Source organism: Melanotaenia boesemani, chromosome 3 (genome assembly GCF_017639745.1).
Source record: "Melanotaenia boesemani isolate fMelBoe1 chromosome 3, fMelBoe1.pri, whole genome shotgun sequence".
Classification (NCBI taxonomy): domain Eukaryota; kingdom Metazoa; phylum Chordata; class Actinopteri; order Atheriniformes; family Melanotaeniidae; genus Melanotaenia; species Melanotaenia boesemani.
Genome location: NC_055684.1, coordinates 15,913,626 through 15,934,899, shown reverse-complemented (window position 1 = coordinate 15,934,899; position 21,274 = coordinate 15,913,626). Strand labels below are relative to the sequence as shown.

The following is a 21,274-nucleotide window of genomic DNA, read 5'->3' as shown; positions in this document are numbered from 1 at the left end:
CCAGAAGCTCTTCGCTAAACATTTAGTCTATTTTTGATGGAGCAAGCGTCCAAACGCATCAAACTCAGCAGTTCAGATAGGGGCAGACAGGAAATTAGACACGGGAGTAGTGTAAAAACCTCTGGTAATTTTCAAAATAAAAGCCCCAATGCAGATTTGCGCTTGCTGAACCATGTAAACATTACGTCATTAATCGGTCAGGGTGTCTAAGTGTGTTTTTTTTTTTGTCATGGATGACGATCACAAGATTCTCCAATTCTCCTGTGATTTTTTGATCTCATGGATCCAGCTAGGCGGACTGCATTCATGGGCGCGCCACACCTGACATGCTCCCAGTGTGGATTGATGTGCCACAGAGGTCCGAACCCAGCACCCAGTGGAAATTGGGGGTGAGTCTGCTGGTCTGAGTTTTCATGACTTTATATTTTGATTGGCACCCCATGTAGCCAGTCACATGTGAGGAAAAACTAGGATCATACCATTATGTGAAAGAAGGAGGAGAAGATTCACAAAGGATAAGCATTATAGTGATACAGGCCATTACACAGCATTACTGGATTTAAATACAGGTGTGTTGGGGGAAAAACATTAGATATTAATGAATCTAAAGTGTCATAATGTTAAGATTTTGACTTTTTAATTTTTGATTTGTTTGCTGTGATTATGAGTTCAGTTGTTAAATTAAAGCATGGGTGTCCAGCTCCGGTCCTCAAGGACCACAGTCCTGCAAGTTTTAGATGTTTCCCTCCTCCAACACACCTAATTCAAATTAAATGGCTGTCTTCAACTGCTTATTGTCAAGTCCTGCCTAAACATGTTGACCCATTACTCTGATTTATGTGTGCTGCAGCAGGAAACATCCAAAGCCTGCAGCACTGATTTTGGACACTCAAAATTGAAAGGTCTGATTAAGTATTAAATAGTAAATTGTTACCAACATACAGAGCATCTGTAATTGCCAAATTAAGCTAAAATAGAAGCTCTGTGTGATACTAAGGGCGCATTCACACCAGCCTTTTTGATTTGAATCCTCCATCCATTATCTTAACCGCTTATTCCATTTCGGGTCGCGGGTGAGCTGGAGCCTATCCCAGCATTTTAACAGGTGAGAGGCAGGGTACACCCTGGACAGGTCACCAGTCTGTCGCAGGGCCAACACAGATAGAGACAAACAACCATTCACACGCACAGGGAGAATTTTAGAGTGTCCAATTAACCTAACATGCATGTCTTTGGACGGTGGGAGGAAGCCGGAGAATCCGGAGAGAACCCACGCATACACAGGGAGAACATGCAAACTCCACACAGAAAGGCCACCACCCTCAAGGTTCGAACCTCCCCCCAGCTGAGATTCGAACCGGCGACCTTCTTGCTGTGAGGCTGCGGTGCTAACCACCACACCACCGTGCAGCTGGCTCACAATTAGACATGGAAGAATTCTGTAAAAGTTCTAAGAGAATTCTGAAAAACCGAAAAACTGCTAGGATCTGATGCAGTTCCACATATACAATTTTTTTTTCTTCGTGTCTTGGCTTCTCCTTCAGTAAATCTTGGAGCAGAGCCGCCTCTGGCAGAGAGTCAAACACATTATTGAAAAGGTGTGATTCGTTTAAGAGGTGCAGTGTGAATGCAATCGCGGTCCAGAAGAATATTGCACCCCTCAACTGAACTGAGTCCCAAATCAAACCAAGTCTAGCAGACAATCCTGGTGTGAATGCACCATAAAAGAAGAGCCATCTGCAGGTCAAAATAGCCAGATCTTCTAAGGAAACAATCTTTGAAAAGAGCCAGACTTTCCATTATTGGGTATGAATGGTGCAATTTTACTATAATGTCACACTCTCAGGACATATTTATTACTGTTTTACATAGACTTTAAGAATGATCTGTGGTTCATCACTAGACATAAATAAAAATCCAGAACCATTAAATGACAAGATGATAGAATTTAAACATTGCTCATAAAGAACCAGATTTAAGCTTTTTTCAGCTTTGTGCATCGTGCATAATGGTTTCATGAATACACACCAGGTTATATGTAACTCAGATGTTCATTCCTACATTTATTATGTATCACCACAGGGAGGCGTCTGATCAGTTCAAATTTACTCTGCAGCAGGGCAAGTCCAAACATACACCCAGAGTTTCAAAGATCACTATCTTCAGACACAACAAGAAGAACAAGGAGTCCTGCACCATTATGGAGTCAGTGTGAGATTACACGAGACAAAAAACTGAGACAATCCACTAAAGAACTGTAACAAGTTCCTAAAAAGAAAAACTACTTACACCAAATACTGGTCTGATTAGGTACTTTCTCATTTTTACTGCCAATGTATACATTTAATTAACACTGGATTTTAGTTGTAGCTGTTGTACAGCTCTGTATGTGATCATCATAAACAGACCCAGATGCACTATCTCTCCCACTTTACGTGGATTTGGTTTATGAAAAAAAATCACCATATAAATGGCAGAGGAAAAAAATCAACAACACACTGCTGCTGTTAGGAAAATTAGGAACAGCTGTAAAACAATTATTTGGACTTGTATGTCTAAAATTCATAATAGGAGTTTAGTCGGTGAACGCTACTTTCTTGTAACTTTTTGTGGTGTTAATAATTTGGTACCAGTTTATTACACAGGACACCAAACAATAAAATTGGACATGCACTAAAGAGGGTTAACTGGAAGAATAAAGGTGGATCTTAGGACTCAGAATGAGCTATTGTTGCTGGCAGATGATCACAGGACATCTGAATGTTTTTTTTGTTTTTTTTTATTAGAAAACCAGAAACCAACAAACAGACCAAAAAAGGTGCTCTGCATTGTGTGTTTAAGTACTGTAAGTGTTTAAATGTCAGTGACTCATTCATTCCTGGGAGTTGCAGTACAAATCATCCCACCCTGAATGCACTCACACCCACACCCACACATTTCCAAAACTTCAGAGGACACCTACACTGACTGACATTCACTTAGTAGTTGCTACCTTGACGCTCACCCAAATCTGAACCCTTCTTCTCTTAATCATCACCTTAAGCTTAAAACAAGTCTTCTAAAATATTTGTCTTCATGCCACAGACTTGAGTCAGAAAGCTACTTGCAGAGCAGGACAGAGGTGTGTTTGGCTGCATTCACCTCTCTTGTCTCACCTGTCCACTCCATCTGTTGTTTAACTGCTGAGGGACGGGACCCACCCTGAATGGTTGACCGAGGGACAGACAGTCCTCACACTGAAAAGATCCCCCGAAGTGAACAATCCCATCTAAGTATTGGTCGATAATCTGTCTCTCTTGTCGGACATCATAACGACTAAAATAAGTGGGCACATGAATCAATACATGACACAGACACAGAAAGGCATTGGTAAAGTGGCAAAGGAGCCAAACACCAGTTGCTGGTTGACAGAACTGTCGCCCAGGACAGCAAAACCAGACACTAACCTGTGCACTGCCTAGATTGATTACCAGAAAGCCTATGACTCAGTTCAAGGTTCAAGTTCAAGGTCTTTATTGTCATTGCACAGGTACAATGAAATTAAGAAAATGCCAATCTTTCAGTTGTTGAACAATAAGTAAATAAAACAATACTAAAGTAGATACTAAAAAAAAAAAAAACATCACACACGCAAACATTAACATTCTGCAGATATTGCACAATGCCTTGATACTGCACTGGAAATGTTGTTTTCCAAGAAAACGTTCAGATTTTATTTAGTGTAGTTATTGCTCTGTAGGCCTGCTGTGATAAGCAATAAGTCAATTAATTGCACGGTAAGAAAAAATGGGCGCGATGAGTTTGGCACGAAAATTTTCCTTTTTTTTCCTATCTTACTTTACCATAGACTGTGTATGACAATAGGTTTCATTATGGAGTATCTCTACTGAACACTCGTTTCTTGCAGAGTGATCTCTCTCTTGTCATACTTGACAGCAGCATGTTGCAGCACGAGACTGTGGTGAACCACTTAACCTGTGCGAGCCGGTATGCCGCATTTGTTTTACAGGGATGCCAACTATCATGAATTGGCCGTGAGACTCGCGCATCTGAGTGGCTTATCACGCTCTCGCGCTAAACCTCAGATTTCTTACATTGAAATACACATCAGGAGCAATCGAGAGGTTCGAGAGGATTCCCAGTGGGCCGCATTACTTTTGGGCGGGTGTCCCAGTTTATGTGAAAAAGCACAGCGTCGCAGCAGCACTCTGTTCACTCACTGCTCATAGATCAATCTGACACGCAGTGATGAGGAGAGATATTTCAGCTTCACAAACAGCAACAATGCACAGTATTTTCTTTTTCTATTTTTTTTTAATACAATGGAACTAACTGGCAGTTTTGCCGGTTTTCCCTGTCTGAGCACCATGTTTAATTTTATTTTGTTTTGTTTACAGAACAGAGACTTTATTTTTTTAACAGCTATGCCCTACCAGTGATCAGATATCCTGTCTGGATAATAAGCTGACCAAAGAAGGAAGTTCAGACCACAGATGTTCACCATGTATGGAGGGTTCCAAATCCTGTGTCCAGAGGCTATAAACTAAGCGAAAAAAGGAAGGCCAAGGACTAGCAAGCATCAGGGCCACTATCCACGGTAAAACATCCAAGCTCCATGAATACATCAGGAAGATGGCCCCAAGGGATGAAGCACTGAGTGAGTGTCTCGGGCATTGATCTTAGAGGAGAATGAAATGGAGGAAGCATCATGGGAAGACAAGCCCCTGGGTGGGATGTACCACCGACAGATAGCCAAAGTGGCGGATATGAACAAGTCCTACCAATGACAAGAAAAGGCTGGATTGAAAGACAGCACAAAGGGCGCTAATCATGGAAGCACAGGAGCAAGCCTTGAGTACCAGGGCAACTGAGGCCCAGATCTACCACACCAGGCAGGACCTCAGGTGCAGGCTGTGCAAAGAGGCCCCTGAAACAATCCAACACCTCACAGCAGGGTGCAAGATACTGCCAGGCAAAAAATATATGGAACGATATAACCAAGTAGCCGGCATAATGTCCAGAAACATCTGTGCAGAATATGGACTGGAGACCCCTAGGTCACAATGGGAAACACCTCCCAAGGTGATTTCCTGCGTTGTGCACAAACGTGGCCAGTTTAGTGGCTCTCTGGTCTTCTCTGTGTCTGCTCTTCTTCTCCGTCTCCCCTTCTTTGAATCATGACAGCTGACAGTAATCAGCTGATCGGCTTTTAGGTCGCCAGTACCATCTCTCTTGTAGTGTTTGTTTATCGTTCAGGTGATGAGAAGGAAACTACCAGTCCATGGTTAATACAAGCATATATTTACCCAGAAGTATTGTTTTTGGCAAGAGCTTCTGAAGCACAGTAGATGACAGGTGGTAGAAAGGATTTTTACTTCAGCAATGCAGGGGCAGACACACAAAAAAGCAGGCCAAATTGCATCACACATACGGTGGTTGACTTTGTTCTAGGATAAACAAGCTATTTACTATTTCTTTATATAAATAAATTGTTATTGGTGCTGAATGAAAGTTAAAAATCTGTATCTAATCTTTAACAAAGATTGCTATGAAGTTTTAAACTTGACAGATCTGTACAAGAAAATGCTGAAAGATTACCTTTTTTAGTATGAAATGCTATTAGGCTTCATGCCATTGATACTGGCATCTTTTTTATCTGAACATTCAAATCCAGGGTAGAAATGTGATGTTTTTATTATTAAAACGCAGACTGTAGGTGCAAAACAATTGTCCACACACCTGTATATGGAATCTACATGAAAAAATACTATTTACCAAGATACCTACTTATAAATCTGCTCCAGGATTGTTGGACTCCTGGTCAGAGCACTTTCATCCCCGTGTGAGCAGCAAACTGTGTGAGCACTGCATCCAAGATTCTCCATGACATCTCCTACATTCTGTTCCCTGAGTCTGAGTGGCTCCCCTTGGGACGCTGACTCCGCTGTCCATGCTTCAGGACACAGAGGAAGAGAATGACCTTTGTTCCCAAGACCAGCCAAATGCTCAACTCTTGTCTTCCTCACTGCACCAGAACCCACCCATCCACCCAGAAGAATGCTTGCCAACATGCAAACCAGGCAAATGCTTGGGGCCACGAGCCAGAAGGGGGCCCCTAAGGGCCAACTAACTTTGAATCAAGACAGAGCAGTGACAATGTGGAGTGTGTGCAATTACAGTGGTACTCCCTAAAGGGGCCCCACCTCCACCTCTCTGTCTTGCTGCAAGTAGCAGTGCGTAGAGCAGGTTTATAAAAGTGACAAGTTATCTATCTGTCACTGACCAAATAAAGATAAAAAACAGGAGTAAAGAAGAGACCAAGACAGTGGTAAGTAGTTCAGATAACTCCTCCACTTGGGGCAGGACCTCATTCCCGACTCGGAGAAAGCACTCCACCCTTTTCTGGCTGAGGACCATGGTCTCAGACTTGGAGGTGCCGATTCTCATCCCAGTCGCTTCACAATGGGCTCCAAATCACTCCAGCGAGAGCTGAAGATCACAGTCTGATGAAGCCAACAGAACCACATCATCAGCAAAGAGCAGAGTCCCAATTCTGAGGTCAACAAACCGGATCCCTAAACACCTCGGCTGCGCCTGGAAATTCTGTCCATAAAATTTATGAAGAGAATCGGTGACAAGGGGGGGGGCATGTCACCCTATCAAGCTGAGCCCGACCAGGCCCTATAGGAAAAGGTCCGGCCATCAGGCACTTGCCTCCGTGCTCCACCTCCAAAGGGGGACCCCAGTGACCCATGTCCAAGCAAGGGAAACCTGGATCCATCATTTTTATTATCATAGAGGTCTATTGAGCTGCGCTTTGTCTGGTCTTTCCCCTAGAGACCTGTTTGCCATGGGTGATCCTACCAGGGGCATATAGCCCCCCCAACAACATAGCTCCTAGGATCGTCAGGATGAGTGAACTCCTCCACCACAGTAAGGTTTATTTATTTATTATTATTATTTCAATAAATGTGGTTTTAATTTAGGCAAGACAGCAAAGGTAAGACATGTTTTCTGACTTTTACAAACATAAAGCATAAATCGGGCCTTCTTCTGCCTCTGGTTCAGTGAATATTGGTCATAGCGAGATGAAATTTCCAGCTTTGGATTCTGTGAGATGTGAGCTTTCAGTAGAGGAGTCATTTGTCCATGTTAATGCGTTGGGTGGAGCCATAACTTGTTTTACATATTTTTCGGACTTGAGTACCTGGTCTTTTAATTATTGTTGTCTTAAATGTGTTTAATGGTGATAGAAATGGTTTCACTGAGCTGCAGAGGTTGCAGGTGCAGAGGTGTTAAGCTAAACAGTTAAGCTAAGAATGAAAGGTCAGAAATATTATAGGTCAGAAATCTGGATAATGAAGGACTAAAGGTGCATGGATGGAAGTTATTGTGAATATTGTGAATATTTCTCTCTCCTCACCATCTAGAAGCTGTGAGATTCTCATCCTGCTTTCTGTCTGTTCACCTGATGCCGATATTCATCACATATTGTTCCTTCTGTGTTTAGAAGGAAGCAGCTTTACAGCTTTAAACTCATCCTGCTGACTTTTTACCTTTTAGTTAGTAAATCCTGAACATTTCATCCTTCTTTGTCATAAATATTTGATTTTATAAATATATATGAAGAAATATTTTAACTGTTGGTGTTTAAAGAGAAAACTGCTGATAAACCTGTTGTGTTTAGTGCAGGGGTCTGCAGCCTTTACAATCCAAACAGCCATTTTTCCTCAGCCAGCTAAATAAAACTCCTTTAGATATGCAAATGTTACGAGACTTTTAAAAAAGGCAATTTAATATATATATATATTTAATGAAGAGCCACCATAGGATATTTGTTATTTTTGAAGAACCACATTTTTATTTCCATTCTTAATATATAGATAAAACCTTTATAAAAAAAAAGAGGATAGATAGACTTTTAATTCCAAGAGATATAGGTATTTGTGGAAAATGATGTAAAGTAAAAAAAAAAAAGTCCCTGGTTTCCAACCTAATGACAGGAAAGATTTAAAAAAATATTTTAGCCATGTATTTAGAGGCATTGTGGAAGGTCCAGAGAGCCACTTGCGGCTCCAGAGTCACAGGTTGGCGATCCAGATGTAGTGTTTGTAAACCTAAATTACTGCATTTTCTTTATATAGCCATCTTCTTTTAAAGGAAAGAGACATTTTGCTTTGATTAATCGCAACATGTCATGTGATTAAAAATCCCTTCACACTGTAAATCTGGACCAAAAAATGATTCTCAAAATTTTCCAAACAAGTGTGTTTCATTCTCAAAGTTTTCCCTGTACATACACAGACGGTATATGAAAATGAAAGAATTTAAGTTGGCTTAGAATAAACCTTGGGTGGAAACAGTTGGGACTTCAGATTCGTCAGAAAGTCTACTTTTTCTCCCATTAAAACTGGATTCTCAGACCAAAATGCAATTGTCACGTGTTTTAAACTTACCACTGTTCTGTATAAATTACATCCATGTGTTCTTCCAACCCTTCTGCAGCTCATTGTTTAATAATTTGTTTTGATGACTTTTCATTTACAAACCGCACTTCATTTGTTGAGGGGTTCTTTGAGCCCTCACTTATCTGTGAGCTCTGAGTCTTTTGCTACGTTTACATGGACAAATCTTTCCAATTAAAAATAATTGAAACAAATCTAACCTGATCAAATCACTTGTAATTACATGATGGACAAGTTTAATATGATTTTAACACTTTTGACATGTGCAAATGTGCAATGCCTATTAGTTTTGAAAAAGGTTAAAAAAAATTTTTTCGAACCTTTTCACTCTTCAAATGCTCAATAATCCTTAACTCTTTCAGTTTCTAACAAAAACGTTGTATCCACCACAGTCCCATTCTGTTTTGCTGCCGCCATTTTTCAAGTCTTTCCTGAAACTCATTACGTCACAAAACCCAGATGTGGTTCAAGCATGCACAGAGACAACATACACCACAAAACAATCGGCATGATTCTATACATGCTTTTTTCTCCCTGCTGATCCCCTTGTGAAAAGGTTTAAACCACTTTCGATTGAATTGAAAATTACATGACGCATTTTTAATTTGACTGGACGTTCAGTAGGTTTAAAAGTGCTCCATGTAAACGTAGCTTATATCTGTTTCAGTGTAAGTCAACAGGCACAGAATATCTCTGTCGCAGTAGCAATGCCAACAAGCAGGCCAGGGGCAGTTGTGTGTGTAACATTGGAATCACGCACACACCTCCCCAGATACAGTAATAGTGATTTAGAGCAAAGCAGAAAAGCTGTATTCACTCGAACATTTTCACAGCAGAAGAACCGCATTCCTGCAGAGGTTAAAAACGAGTCACTTAACAGGCACTTCTGCTCATCTGGCTGTAAGGATTTACATGGAGCATGTGAAGTTCCAGCAACAAAAACGTTACTTAAACATAATTATTATTATTATTATTACCTGACTGTAAGTGTAATCTTATGTATAAGCTTACACTTAAAGTTAATCAAGTGACTCTAAGGTGGGACCTTAATGTGGATCCACAAGTTATCCCATTTGTTTGATTTAATCTGAACAATGTAAAAGTCAAAAGTTGCACTTTTTTTTGGCCACTTCCTGTAACCAAGATGGAAATAAACCTGTATGTATTGCATTCCAACCAGGAAATAAACCTTAATTTTTTTAAGTCAAAGTCAGTGAAGGGCCCCAGGCTGGGCTTTGAACCTGCACTGGCTGCATTGAGGAGCTGCATCCTCTGTACATGGGATGCCTATTCATCACTTTTCTAAAGCATCATTGCAGCATTAACAAGGCACTCTATTTTCAAAATCAAGTAGAGCAGAAGATGCACTTTTATCTCCAAATATATACAAAGAAGCACTAAAACATGTTTCAACCCCTGAGAAAAACTTCTAATGTGAACAGAGTCCAATGAAACTGATACGGAGCAGGACGACTGCTACCATAACTGAGTACCAATCAAGATGATGCTGTAAGACTGCAGATACTGCTGGAAACAAAAGCAGGAAATGGTTGCCTACAAAAACCAGAAATTATCTCAATCGGATCAATATCTAAACCTTTTGGAAAACTACTTAGATAACTAGAAATAATTTTACCCCATGATCACCCAACTTCAACCTCACAGACCTTTATGCACTTAAATACACAAAAACTAAAAAAAAATAAGCTCTTGGCAACATCTTATTACAGTGAAATAAAAGTGCACCATAAGAAACTGAGCAGAATACTTAAAACATTAACTTACTCATCTCCCGCCACTGCAGAGCTTCAACCTCGAGCAGTATTTGAGTTTAACAAGAAATTAGAGGCATAACACACCAAACTGCTCAGGCCAGTTTGAGTAGAAAAACTTTGTTGAAGACACACTGTGATCTTCAAAGACCTGTCAGGACTCAAAGACATAGATAAACCTAGAAGTGCAACCACATGTGATTAGGGCTACCTTTTCAAAGGTCAGATTTGGTTTTGAGACATTTGTGAAAACTATGCAGCAGACCTGATTCAAAGATCGGTTTCTGGTCTGAGTTTAGGTTTCTGATATCTGCATTATGGGAGTGGGGGTCCTCACACAGACAGAAGTGCAGTCACGTGTCTCTGTGTGTTTACACATGGCAGGCCACTGAGACAAACTTGTGACTCACAGGCAGCATTAACCCTTCGTTTCTCTCTGATGTTTCAGCCTCAGAGTGTTGCATAGATTATTTAATGTTTCACATATCTTCAGAAAGAAACACACAGGCCGGCGGTGAAAGAGTTAACTACTACAATCCACTCTTTTAAAACTTTTAATGCATTAACTTCCACAAAAACTAGAAACATATTCTCACCTGGAGCCCCGCTGACATCCATCACCTGTCTGCATCGGACTGCAGCTCCTCCCAAAGAGCCGAAAACAGACCCACAATCGACTGATTCTTTCAAACAATAAAATAAATAAACCAGCTGTTGCCTCACAGGTGGAAAAAAATTCAAGTTTTCCCCTTCAAAGACGACAAAAAGTCAAAGTTCAGCGCAGTAGTTCGGTTTAACAACTTTAAGAGTCGATGTGATTTCTTAATCCTCTTTCCCTCAACAGTTCAACCCGCGTGAGGAGTTCTGTTTCCGGTTGCACCTTCAAAATAAAAACTCGATATGCTCGTGTTCAAAATGTATTAAAATCAGACATGACAGCTTTTAAATGAGGAAATCATTTTACTTCTAGTGCCACATTAATAACCTATAAACAGTAGCATTTAGGAAATCTAGCAAAATGTTACTTTTAGGGTTATTTAGTTTGCATAGAAAGCAGTCAATTAACAGTGGTTTTTTTTCACATCTCACTATAAGTTATATGACAATCATTATTGCAGCAAAAGCCCAACAAATAGCACAACCCTATTTCCAACTAAAATATTTCTCAACTGAAAATTACTGCACTGACTCAGGAACAATTCTAAAAATCACTATCTGAGAGCCCAGTTCATCGTCACTTCCATAAATGCAGGTTAAAGCTCTGTTCTGCAAAGAAAAAGTCCTATGAACATGAACCAGTAAAGTCACCTTTTTTGCTCATGGCTAAAGCCCATTTAAATTTATCTGAGACAAAGTGGACAACTGTTCTTCTGTGTTCAGATTAATTAAAATCAGATTTTTTTTTCCCCCCATTGGAATCTGTGGATCCTTTTTCTGTGGACTGAAGAGGAGATAACCCATCCAGATTCTTATCAATGAACATTCCAAAAGCCTGCATCTTTGATGGTATTGTGTTGCATATGCACCTATGACATGGGAAAATTCCACATCTGTGAAGGCTCCATCAATGCTAAAAAAGTAAATAGTAGTTTTAGAGCAACATTTGCTTCCATCAACACGTCTCTTTATAGAAGCCCTGTGGATGTGTCCAGGTGCTGAACCGGCCAGCCTGTAGCCCAGACCTTTCACAAATAAAAAACATAAAAAATTGGCAATGAAGGCCCAGGACTGTTGAACAGCTAAAATCTTGCATCAGAGAAGAACAGGACAACATTCTCCTCATAAAAAGTCCAGCAACTGGTCTTCTCACTCCCCAGATGTTTGCAGACAGTTGTTAAAAGAGCCAATGCTACGCAATGGTAAACATCACCCTATTCAAACTTTCTGGAGATGTATTGCCCCTATCAAATTTAAGATGAGATAATATTTTCCAAGAAATGGTAAAACTTCCATGTTTTAACATGATTATGTTCTTCTCATTCTATTAGTTTATATTATACATATTAATAATGTAATAGATGTAAATATGACCAATCTGATTGCACTTGTACATGAAAGTTTATAATTGAGACTCTGAAGACAGTTTAGCTTGCCATTTGTTGAACAAAGGACTGCAGTCTACTACAAAGATTTACGCTTTTATTTTGAAGGGAAATCTTTTCCGGTTTGTCTGAATCTGTGCTTTTGCGCTTCAGTGGCCTCTGTTGTTTTAAGCATTGATGCCTCACAGCTCTCACACTATAGAGCTGTCTGCTGGTTTTTCTGTCAGAGGAGTGTTTTCCTTAGAGAAACTAAAACCTGTTGGTCAGCCTGAAGCAAATGGAGGATTACCACCAGTAAAGCTGTTCAAATACATAAAAACGCTGGCTGCAACGTTTCCCATCCATGTTTTGTCTTCATACATTTATTCTTTTAATAACTCTCGAATACACTCGCGGCCAGGTTTAGGGATTTTTATATGGGGTGGGGGCCAGCATTGGGACAGAGCTAGAAAATGGTATCACATGTAATGAGACCCTTTAAAAAGTGTCAAGATTTCTAGATTTTTAGGAAATATTTAACTAATTATTACAACTAGTGGTCCTTCAGTCAGATTTTAGGGATGGCCCACACCCCCACCCCTCTGAAACAGCCCTTGACAACAGCTTTGTACCCTTCAACAACTAAAATAACTGTGCCTTCAACTACATCAATACTCTGCACTGATTAGGGAAAAGATAACAAGAAACTTTATGAAATAGATTTATTTGTTTTCTACATTAAGGTACTATAAAACAGTACATTTCTAGAAAAAAAAAATAAAAATAAAAATACTAAAATCACTAACTATACAAAACTGAAACAGGTCAAACATTTCCAGGGAAAATAAAGATATATATTTACACATTGGAAATGATAAATCTTCCCTTTTATGAAACACAAACCAGAAACCAAAATAACTGCAACTGTTGATTATGACCGACCAAATGACTGTCAACGTCTCCTTTGACCATTATGAAACATGAATATAAAGGAGCAGTAACTTAATCATGTGTAGAAACCCAATTCGTTCAAAGAAAGATGAAAAAAAGAATACTAAAACAAAACAACATATACACAAGTAAACGTTAGTATTCACTTTCTCATTATTTTGGCTTTTAACACTTCACTTAGTGTTGACAGGCATGGACAAAGCCCATTCTGATATAATGCCCTCATCTTTGCTGCTATGTGCCACATGTGAAAAACAATATTATAAAATATTTAGAAATATGTATCTATAATTGCAAAATAATATTTTGGACTTCAAAAGCTAGTTAATAAAACAACAGTAGAACTACTGCAGAAGTGAATTTATGGTCTGAATTCCTTAAACTGCAGAGAACAATAAAAAATACTTTTCACATAAATTAAAATCTTACATCATATTTCCTCTTTCCTCACATCACCAGGTTTTGGTACCATTTTAATCTTCTTGGAAGCCTTCTTAAGTAAAACATTTGAAATATAAATTTAGTTTTGGTCAGATAAAACTGCTTCCCTTTATACGATAAAATGACACATTTAAATGATAAGTTTTAACACCTGAAGTCATGAGATACACACCAAATTATTGCGTAGTTTTAGTTGCAAATGGTGTGGATAACACACATAATATAGCAAACACATCTTGTTGCCATAATATTGATCAATGTTCAGCAGATTATTATTATCTCGGGCTGCTTTTGCTGCCTACACATATGTGTTTCTCTGTTGTTTGCATATTTGCATCCACAATGCAGGAATCAACAGGTTTGTCTCTGCATCATGGTTTGGTGCTGAAGATCAACTCTTAACACAAGGCAGTCTTTGGTTTGAGCCAGTCTGCTCTAAAGATCCAAATCGTCCATGGAGGAATGTCAGTGGGGTCAAAAGAACAACTGAGAGAACCAGAGGAAAAGCTTTCTGGATGCTGTGGTCACCATAGTTACCAGGGTATAGTGTAGAACTCTGTGCTTTCCACAGTTATTGATGAGAAAAGTTCTGTAACCTACTAGTTACCACAATTACCCGGGCATAGTACTTCTATAACTTTGTGGTTACCATGGTTACCAGGGACCTGTACTTTTTATATAAACAGGGGACCAAAATTATGTACTGTTGTTACAAGGCAGAGTGGTTACCATAGCTACAGAGAACATTACAGGACTAGAGTCAATGGTTAATATAATTACTAAAAAGTGGTTTAACCACAGATATACAGGTATCAGTGTTCTAGACTGCAAACGTTGACATAGTCATCCAAGACTATACCTTAGCAACCAGATAGTTACCATAGTTACCACAGATTTAGTGTTCCAGGACTCTGTTTTTCTGTTTTACTACTTAAATGCATTTTTAATTCTATTTTCGTTACATGGATATCATGTAGCAAAAATATCATGGCCCCTGCAGCTCTTAGACCAATGCTTTGTTGGTCTTGTGGTGACATTATTCAGCTCGTCCTCTCTTGATAGGTTGGAAGCATCCCTTACAATGATGCTGCACGTGTCAGTGCATCATTGTGCTCCAGGTGGTGATGGTGGTGCAGCTCAGCTTTGCACACTGTTGTGGCGCTGCAGCGAAGTGATGCGATTACAGATGGCTCCTCATCCCCTGAAAGACATGTAGAAGTGAGTGAATAACACATTTTATTTAGGATGTTGTTAATTTTTTCTTTAGAGAGAAGTCACAAGAGAATAATTTGTCACATGCATGTTCCATGAAATGAAAAAGTACTTTATTAATCCCTGACAAAAATAATAAATTAGGTTAGTATCTGAAACAGTCAAGCTTACCCAACCCAGATGAAGATGATTCACTTTCTGTCAGGGAAGAGGAGTCTGCATGGTCATGTGACAGTCCCTCCATAAGGGGGATGGAGAGTTCTGAGGAAGGGACAGACGAATCATAGATGCCTGAATCACGAGGAGGTGGAACCTCTGGAACAGAAGGATGGTCCTCTTCTGTATGGGTAGAGGAAGCACATGCTCCATCCTGTAGGATGGAGGGAGCTGAAGAAGAAGACGAGGTGCAAGATTCTTCAGGCATCTCTCCAGGGTCACCTCCAGATATTCCAGTAGTGGACCTGAACAGACAAAAAGCAAATGCAGTCAGTCTGGTGAGTAGTTTTGTGTTACTGTCTTTACAGACTAAGTTACAGGCCAGAGAGTTTAAAAAATGGCCTTATTGATCAAAGTAAAACAACAAAAACAACACAGTAATGAATGTTTGTTTTACCTTAAAGATCCCAAAGTGGATGAAGAGCAGTGTGCCATTTCTGGACTGGGACAGGGTCCAGGACTGGGAATGGGACTCTCACTCTGACCAAGGTTGGTCCCAGGACTAGACCCTGGCGAAAGCAGGAGCATATTCCGCTTTGGGACTCCATCAACTCCCTCCAGCGATGGTGTCCTCACCATCACCTCATTCAGCACCAGTCCTGAAGCAAACCGCTGATTGGAGGAGCAGGCAGGCTTTGGAGGAGGACTTGGAGCTGTGACAGCAGAGTGAGAAGGATGTTTTGAAGTGGAGTCATTGGAGGCTGAGGATCCTTCTGCAGGAGCCAGCTGCCTTTCAAACCAGTCAGGATTCTGGCAGATGTGCTGGTGCATATTGCAGATTGAAACATAGAGCGAGCGTCCAGACTTGCTCCTGAAGTAGTTCCTCCTAGAGACGTTCACAGGCTGCTGCTCATGGTCAGCCAGACCAGACTGACTCGAATGGAGCCGACTGAAGAGCTGAGGCAGCTGGTCCATCAACTTAAACCTAAACACAAGAAATTAAAGGGATAAATCAGAATGCTGCTAATTAGTATTAATGTGTTGTCGAAGATTGAATGTTGCTTGAACTCTTGTGTCTGCACAGAGCAGTGCATCTACCTGGGAGTCAGACTGAGCATAGTGGGTATGTCATTTTCTGTTGAATAGTCAAAGTACACCGCCATGTAGCGGTTCAGCTCCTGATCCCCACCCCCTTCACTCTGCTTCGTCAGACGCAGCTTCTCTGCAATCATGGACACGGCCACAATGAAGAGGTCACTGCTTGATCCGCTGGTTGGAAAGCTGCTGCTGCGGCGACTGACTGGCGTCTTTCCTTTTCGGCCCTTTTTCTCAACATAGTATCTGCAGGAAAACAGCCAAGATGTTAAAAACAGAACACAATCAAAGTAAAAGAAATTGGTCAAATGCATGTTAGGAAAAGAGGTGGAGAGCCTTCGGAATGACTGATAAGTTTAATGAGGAGGTTTTAATGGCTGGGTAGCTGTAGATCGGGCATCATCCATGTATTCATTAATCAAATTTGATTTATTTAAAGATAACTTGCATTTGTTTAAACAGCAATAGCAATATTTTACCTTTTGCTCATCTTAAATTGTAATATCAGAATCGGGACATGAGTTTATTACAAAAATCAATATGCAAACAGTTTTAAAAAGAAAAAGGAAACAGAACACTGAGAGAAAGACAGAAAAGAGAAAGAATCAGTACGAAGGACAACTTGGGAGGCTAAAAAGGAGGGAAGCAAGAATAGAAGGGAAACCATTAAGACCTGTGACAGAAGAATGGGAGGAAAGGACAAACAGAAACAGAAGAATAGGATGAGAAATGAAAGTGAAGAAAAAGTTTTAAAAGTAGCCAAATAACTTAAGAATGAGCAGAATATGATTTTAAACATTTTTTTTTTTAATCAAAGAAGTGACAGACAATTTTGACTTGTCGATACACATTAATCAAGTACAAAATCCCAAAAAATGTTTCTCTTAACTTTATTTTTAATAATAAGCTTGTAACATACAAATATTATGTAGCTCTTTCTTATGCACTTTTTTCAAAAAGAAGGATTTAGCATCATCCAGTGGTCACTAGTGGAACTGCAGATGAGAGCACCTCAAATGTTATATGTATGCTTTTAGAGAGGAGGGTCATGTGAGCTGGGTCAGATGGCTGTTCACAAGACCACAATAAATAAAAACCTGTCAAAGAGGAAAATAATATGGATGTTTTTGAAGGTAGCTAAGAGACTTTGTCAGGCAGTTTTCCTAAATTTTGAGGGATCAAGCAGAAAAGGTCAGATTTTACAGACATGGACAAGATGATTAAAGGCTTTAAATGTGGGAACAATTTTTTTTTTAATCAATGTGAAATCTAATAGAAGTGCACAAATGCACATACACAGATGTGTTTTTTTTCTTTCACTAAAATAGCTGAAGCATTTTGAACCAGCTAGAGAAGATGGAGGAAGCCCTGACTGAGACCTGAGTAGATAAATTCCTGCATAACTTTCTGCAAGTCATCAGTTACAATAAATGATCTGGATCAGGTCAGCTTTAGTTTTTTAGACACACAGCACAGGAAGGGTTTACCGTAGGCCTTTGGAACAGACGATGATGATGATATTTGCTTCATCCAGCTGTCTGCTGAGCCATGACATCTGACCCTCTTTACACATCTCCAGGTGTTCCCACAGGTCCAACACAACCTGAGCATAATTAAACAAGGACTAAACTTCCATCATTTTCCCTTTATTCTATACAATATCTTCTTTTTGTCTGCATGTATCTCACCTCGCAGCCGCAGAAGTCCTGCAGGAAGTAGGCGAAGCTCTGGATGACACTGGTGTGTTTGGGGCAGTCTCTATTTGAGTAACAGATGAAGACTTTGGGGCGGGGCCACGGCCGATCGCTGTTCAGGGCTGCACTTTGATTGGATGACTCACTGCTCTCTTCGTCCAGCTGACTGTAAATGTTTTCTAAAACACAATGAAATCAACATAAAGAAATGTATTTACAAACGGAAATTACAATGGCACAAATCCCCCCTATTATGTTTCCATCCAGCTCTGTCATGAACCTGAAAACAAGCTTGGGCAGTGGAAAAGCAGGTCCAGTAGTTGCTGATATTTTTTTCATGGGCCCGATGTAAATAACTAACAAAACACTTAGAATCTGTTTAGTGCAGTATAGTTTTACTGTGAAAGGCCTAACAGGAAGTACTGAAAGTGCCGAGCTCTAACTCTGGGGTTATGTGAGAAGTTTTGAGTATGATCAAGAGTTGTAATGAATCGTGTTCAGTTGCTCTACAACGCTTGAATCTTTACACTCAAGAAGGCAACACCACTCATTGTGTCTACCTGCATTAATCTTATGCCTTGTAATAACACCACAGATTTTTGGTCCCCTGTTTATATAAAAAGTACAGGTCAACGTCATCTCAAAAATAAGAACTGTGAAAATTAAGTAGCTTAAATCAAGCTTACTTTATGCAAATGTATGTAGTCCAAGCCTGCTCCCATGTAAAACTCATTTACAATAAAAGATTTAAAAAAAAAAAAAAATAAATAGGATTTTTACTGCTCACCTTGCTGCTTCTTGCGACACATGACAGTGAAGAGGGTGGCGAAAGCAGACATGATGACCAGAGGAACTGTGATGGCCATGGCTCGTATGGGTCCCGCCCAGGGGGAGTGGACTGGTGATTAGAAGAATCCCACCCAGCATGAGACAATTAAATATGAACATGCAAATTTGAACATATGTTTTATTTCAGTCAATCCTGATAACATTTTCTTTCCATTTTTACATACTTATTATGTACTGAATGTGTACAGACTAATTAGAAGCAAAGTAAGTCATTTGCTGCAGCTTTAGACAGTTGCGTGGGTGTACGTGTGTGTGTGTGTGTGTGTGTGTGTGTGTGTGTACCTTGGCTGACATAGTACTGAGTTTGCCTCCTGGTTGTGTTCCCATCATCTCTTAGCTGATACAGGAAAAAAAAACCAGGAGAGGGAACAAGACAGAAAATATATAATGTCAATGAGTGTATTTTAACTACACTAAGACAAACCAGTTTAACCAGTTGACAAAAGTTCAGTGCTGTGCTGCATTTATGTACCTCTATAGTGTAAGTCCCTGGGGTGAGGTCCTGAAGGATACAGGTTGTCCGGGCCTGATTCACATCCTGCAAACAATTATAAAAACCCTGAATAATGAGGTAAAAAGTCACATTATACTCCATTGGTCTGAATCAGAAACGTGACTGATAATGCCTACGTTTTTGAGGAGAGGCTGTGAAAAAGGTGCAATGTTATCCCATCTGTGCGCGTCATGGTGTTGAGACAACAAAGAAATGAAAAGAGCTGCTGGAGAGACATCAAGGAGAAAGCAGCCACAAGGGGGCTGGAACAAAGGGCTTTTAAAACCCTCTTCCAGTGCGGACATGAAGAGGTAGAGGTGCTTGATGTGGTTGAATATTTAGGCCAGATTTTAGTTCCTCACAAAAAGATAAAAATCAAAAGTCTTTACAGTCGTTCCAAATGGCCACTCTGGGTGGAGCAGAAAGCTGACTTTCATGGAGAGTTTGGGAGAGAAAAACTTGAGCAAAGCCACATGTTTGCTGACAATCTCCGCAGGGAATTACTTGAAAAGTTTCCGTATAAAAAGTAACCAACACATGAGAAACAACGTCAAAAAGAGGGGGCTACAGGCTTATCAAAGCGTGAAGTGGGTGTGAATTAGAGAACATCCGTTTTGGAGAGCTGCAGTAAATGGCCAACAGACACCTAAACGAATGGATGTTGCAAAGACAAGAGGGAAGATCACGTGTCTGAGTAGAAACCGATTTAAAAGAAACACTCCCCGTCTGTTTACCACAAGTAAATTTCAACCTGATCCACAAAGTGTAGGAGGATGAGACAGGCGTGGGTGACTTCTGAACCTGCTGACTGTATTCAGCATAAAATGCAAACTTTGTGATCTGACAACAATCTTAGAACCTGGCAAGATCTAGAGAATGTGGTCTTGCAAATACAGGAAAGATGAAGCAACCTGCAACGCTTTCTGATGCCATCTAAAAACCAGTCTGAGCAGCAGTTCTGCTTGTGTATGACCTGCAGTTCTGTGCAAAGGTTCTCAGCCAACCTTCATTTCTTTATATTTAACATCCAAGCAATCAGGCTTTCCTATGACCAAAGTAGTCTTGAGAAATAGATATCCAGACTTTCCTGTTGCAAAGATATATTTTTTCTTTAGTTGCATCTGAGAAAAATGATAACGATAACACATGAAGAAGTCTTTTGCACCAACAGACAGGGTGATTCCCAAGGAGGTACTAGCTGAAATCTGGCATATCTGATGGTGACTGTGACAAGTGGAGACCAAAAAAAAAAAATCTGTCAGGCCTGAAAATCTATCTGCAGCAGGTGGAAAAAAATCTGAAAATGACTTACTTTAGAAATGGAAACAAATTGCTGAGAGCTACCAAACAAAAATATTGTTATTCATATGCATAATGGCAAGATTTATCGACTCTTGATTCAAATCCAGCAAAGACCTGAGGCAGGACCTAAGAGACGCATCTGGACCTTCAGTTGATCCATTTACTGTTCACTGAGGCCTCAAAGATGGTCTCCATGGATGGGTGGCTGTCAAGAAGCCGTTCTTTAGGAAGGAAAACAGAGTGACTCAAGGACTGGACTGAAAATCAGTAGCAACGAGTCTTATGGAGTGACAAATCCTCCCCAGGGCCTGGACCTCAACATTGTGCTTGCAGTTTGAGATAGTCTCAACAGAGAACAGAACAAAAGAAAGCCATCATCCAAAGAGGAGCTTTGGGAAGTCAAGAAGGCTGGAGAAATAATATTTTATAAGACTCAAGTATTTAAACATTTATGTCTTTGTTTCAGAATCTGTATGTCACACAAAAAGACTGCCCCCGATGACGACCAGGTAAATCTAAAAAAATAATGAAATTTTAAAGTAGACTGTTGATATTTAAGCTGGTACAATGTTTAATGTTGTAAACACCATGCAGAAACACACACAGAGCCTTACTGGTTTGCAGCGCTGCAGCCTGACGGGGCCGTCCTGCCGCAGTTTGTAGTACAGGTAGTAGAAGTGGAAGCCGAAGGAGGCCGGAGCTTGATCGAAGACCACGTGAAGGTTCGATCCGAGCTGAGACATGTTCAGGGTCTTTGGCTTCCAGACTGCAGAGACAGAAACAAAACCAACTCCCACTCTTATTACACATTTACTGATGTTAA

The 21,274-nt window shown here is 40.1% G+C and overlaps 2 protein-coding genes across 7 annotated transcripts in view; both read right to left on the bottom strand.

The window, feature by feature from the left end:
• The window catches only part of arhgef3 (Rho guanine nucleotide exchange factor (GEF) 3), a 45,546-nt gene extending 34,463 nt beyond the window's left edge, over positions 1 to 11,083 (bottom strand). For 3 of the 6 annotated variants that reach the window (XM_041981167.1, XM_041981168.1, XM_041981169.1), the window contains exon 1: positions 10,834 to 11,081. In XM_041981167.1, the coding sequence (XP_041837101.1) occupies positions 10,834 to 10,868 (35 nt within the window). In that variant the 5' untranslated portion in view covers positions 10,869 to 11,081. Of the gene's footprint in view, positions 1 to 10,833 lie in introns of all 6 variants that reach the window. The other 3 variants (XM_041981162.1, XM_041981164.1, XM_041981173.1) reach the window with 2 other exon arrangements.
• A 1,889-nt stretch (positions 11,084 to 12,972) lies between these two features.
• The window catches only part of il17rd (interleukin 17 receptor D), a 33,209-nt gene continuing 24,907 nt past the window's right edge, over positions 12,973 to 21,274 (bottom strand). Inside the window, exons 7-16 of the mRNA XM_041981491.1 lie at positions 21,066 to 21,217; positions 19,129 to 19,194; positions 18,939 to 18,993; positions 18,595 to 18,705; positions 17,802 to 17,986; positions 17,601 to 17,716; positions 16,117 to 16,359; positions 15,476 to 16,003; positions 15,034 to 15,323; positions 12,973 to 14,851 (exon numbers count right to left, since the gene is read on the bottom strand). Of these exons, the coding sequence (XP_041837425.1) occupies positions 14,727 to 14,851; positions 15,034 to 15,323; positions 15,476 to 16,003; positions 16,117 to 16,359; positions 17,601 to 17,716; positions 17,802 to 17,986; positions 18,595 to 18,705; positions 18,939 to 18,993; positions 19,129 to 19,194; positions 21,066 to 21,217 (1,871 nt within the window). The 3' untranslated portion in view covers positions 12,973 to 14,726. The remainder of the gene's footprint in view (positions 14,852 to 15,033; positions 15,324 to 15,475; positions 16,004 to 16,116; positions 16,360 to 17,600; positions 17,717 to 17,801; positions 17,987 to 18,594; positions 18,706 to 18,938; positions 18,994 to 19,128; positions 19,195 to 21,065; positions 21,218 to 21,274) is intronic.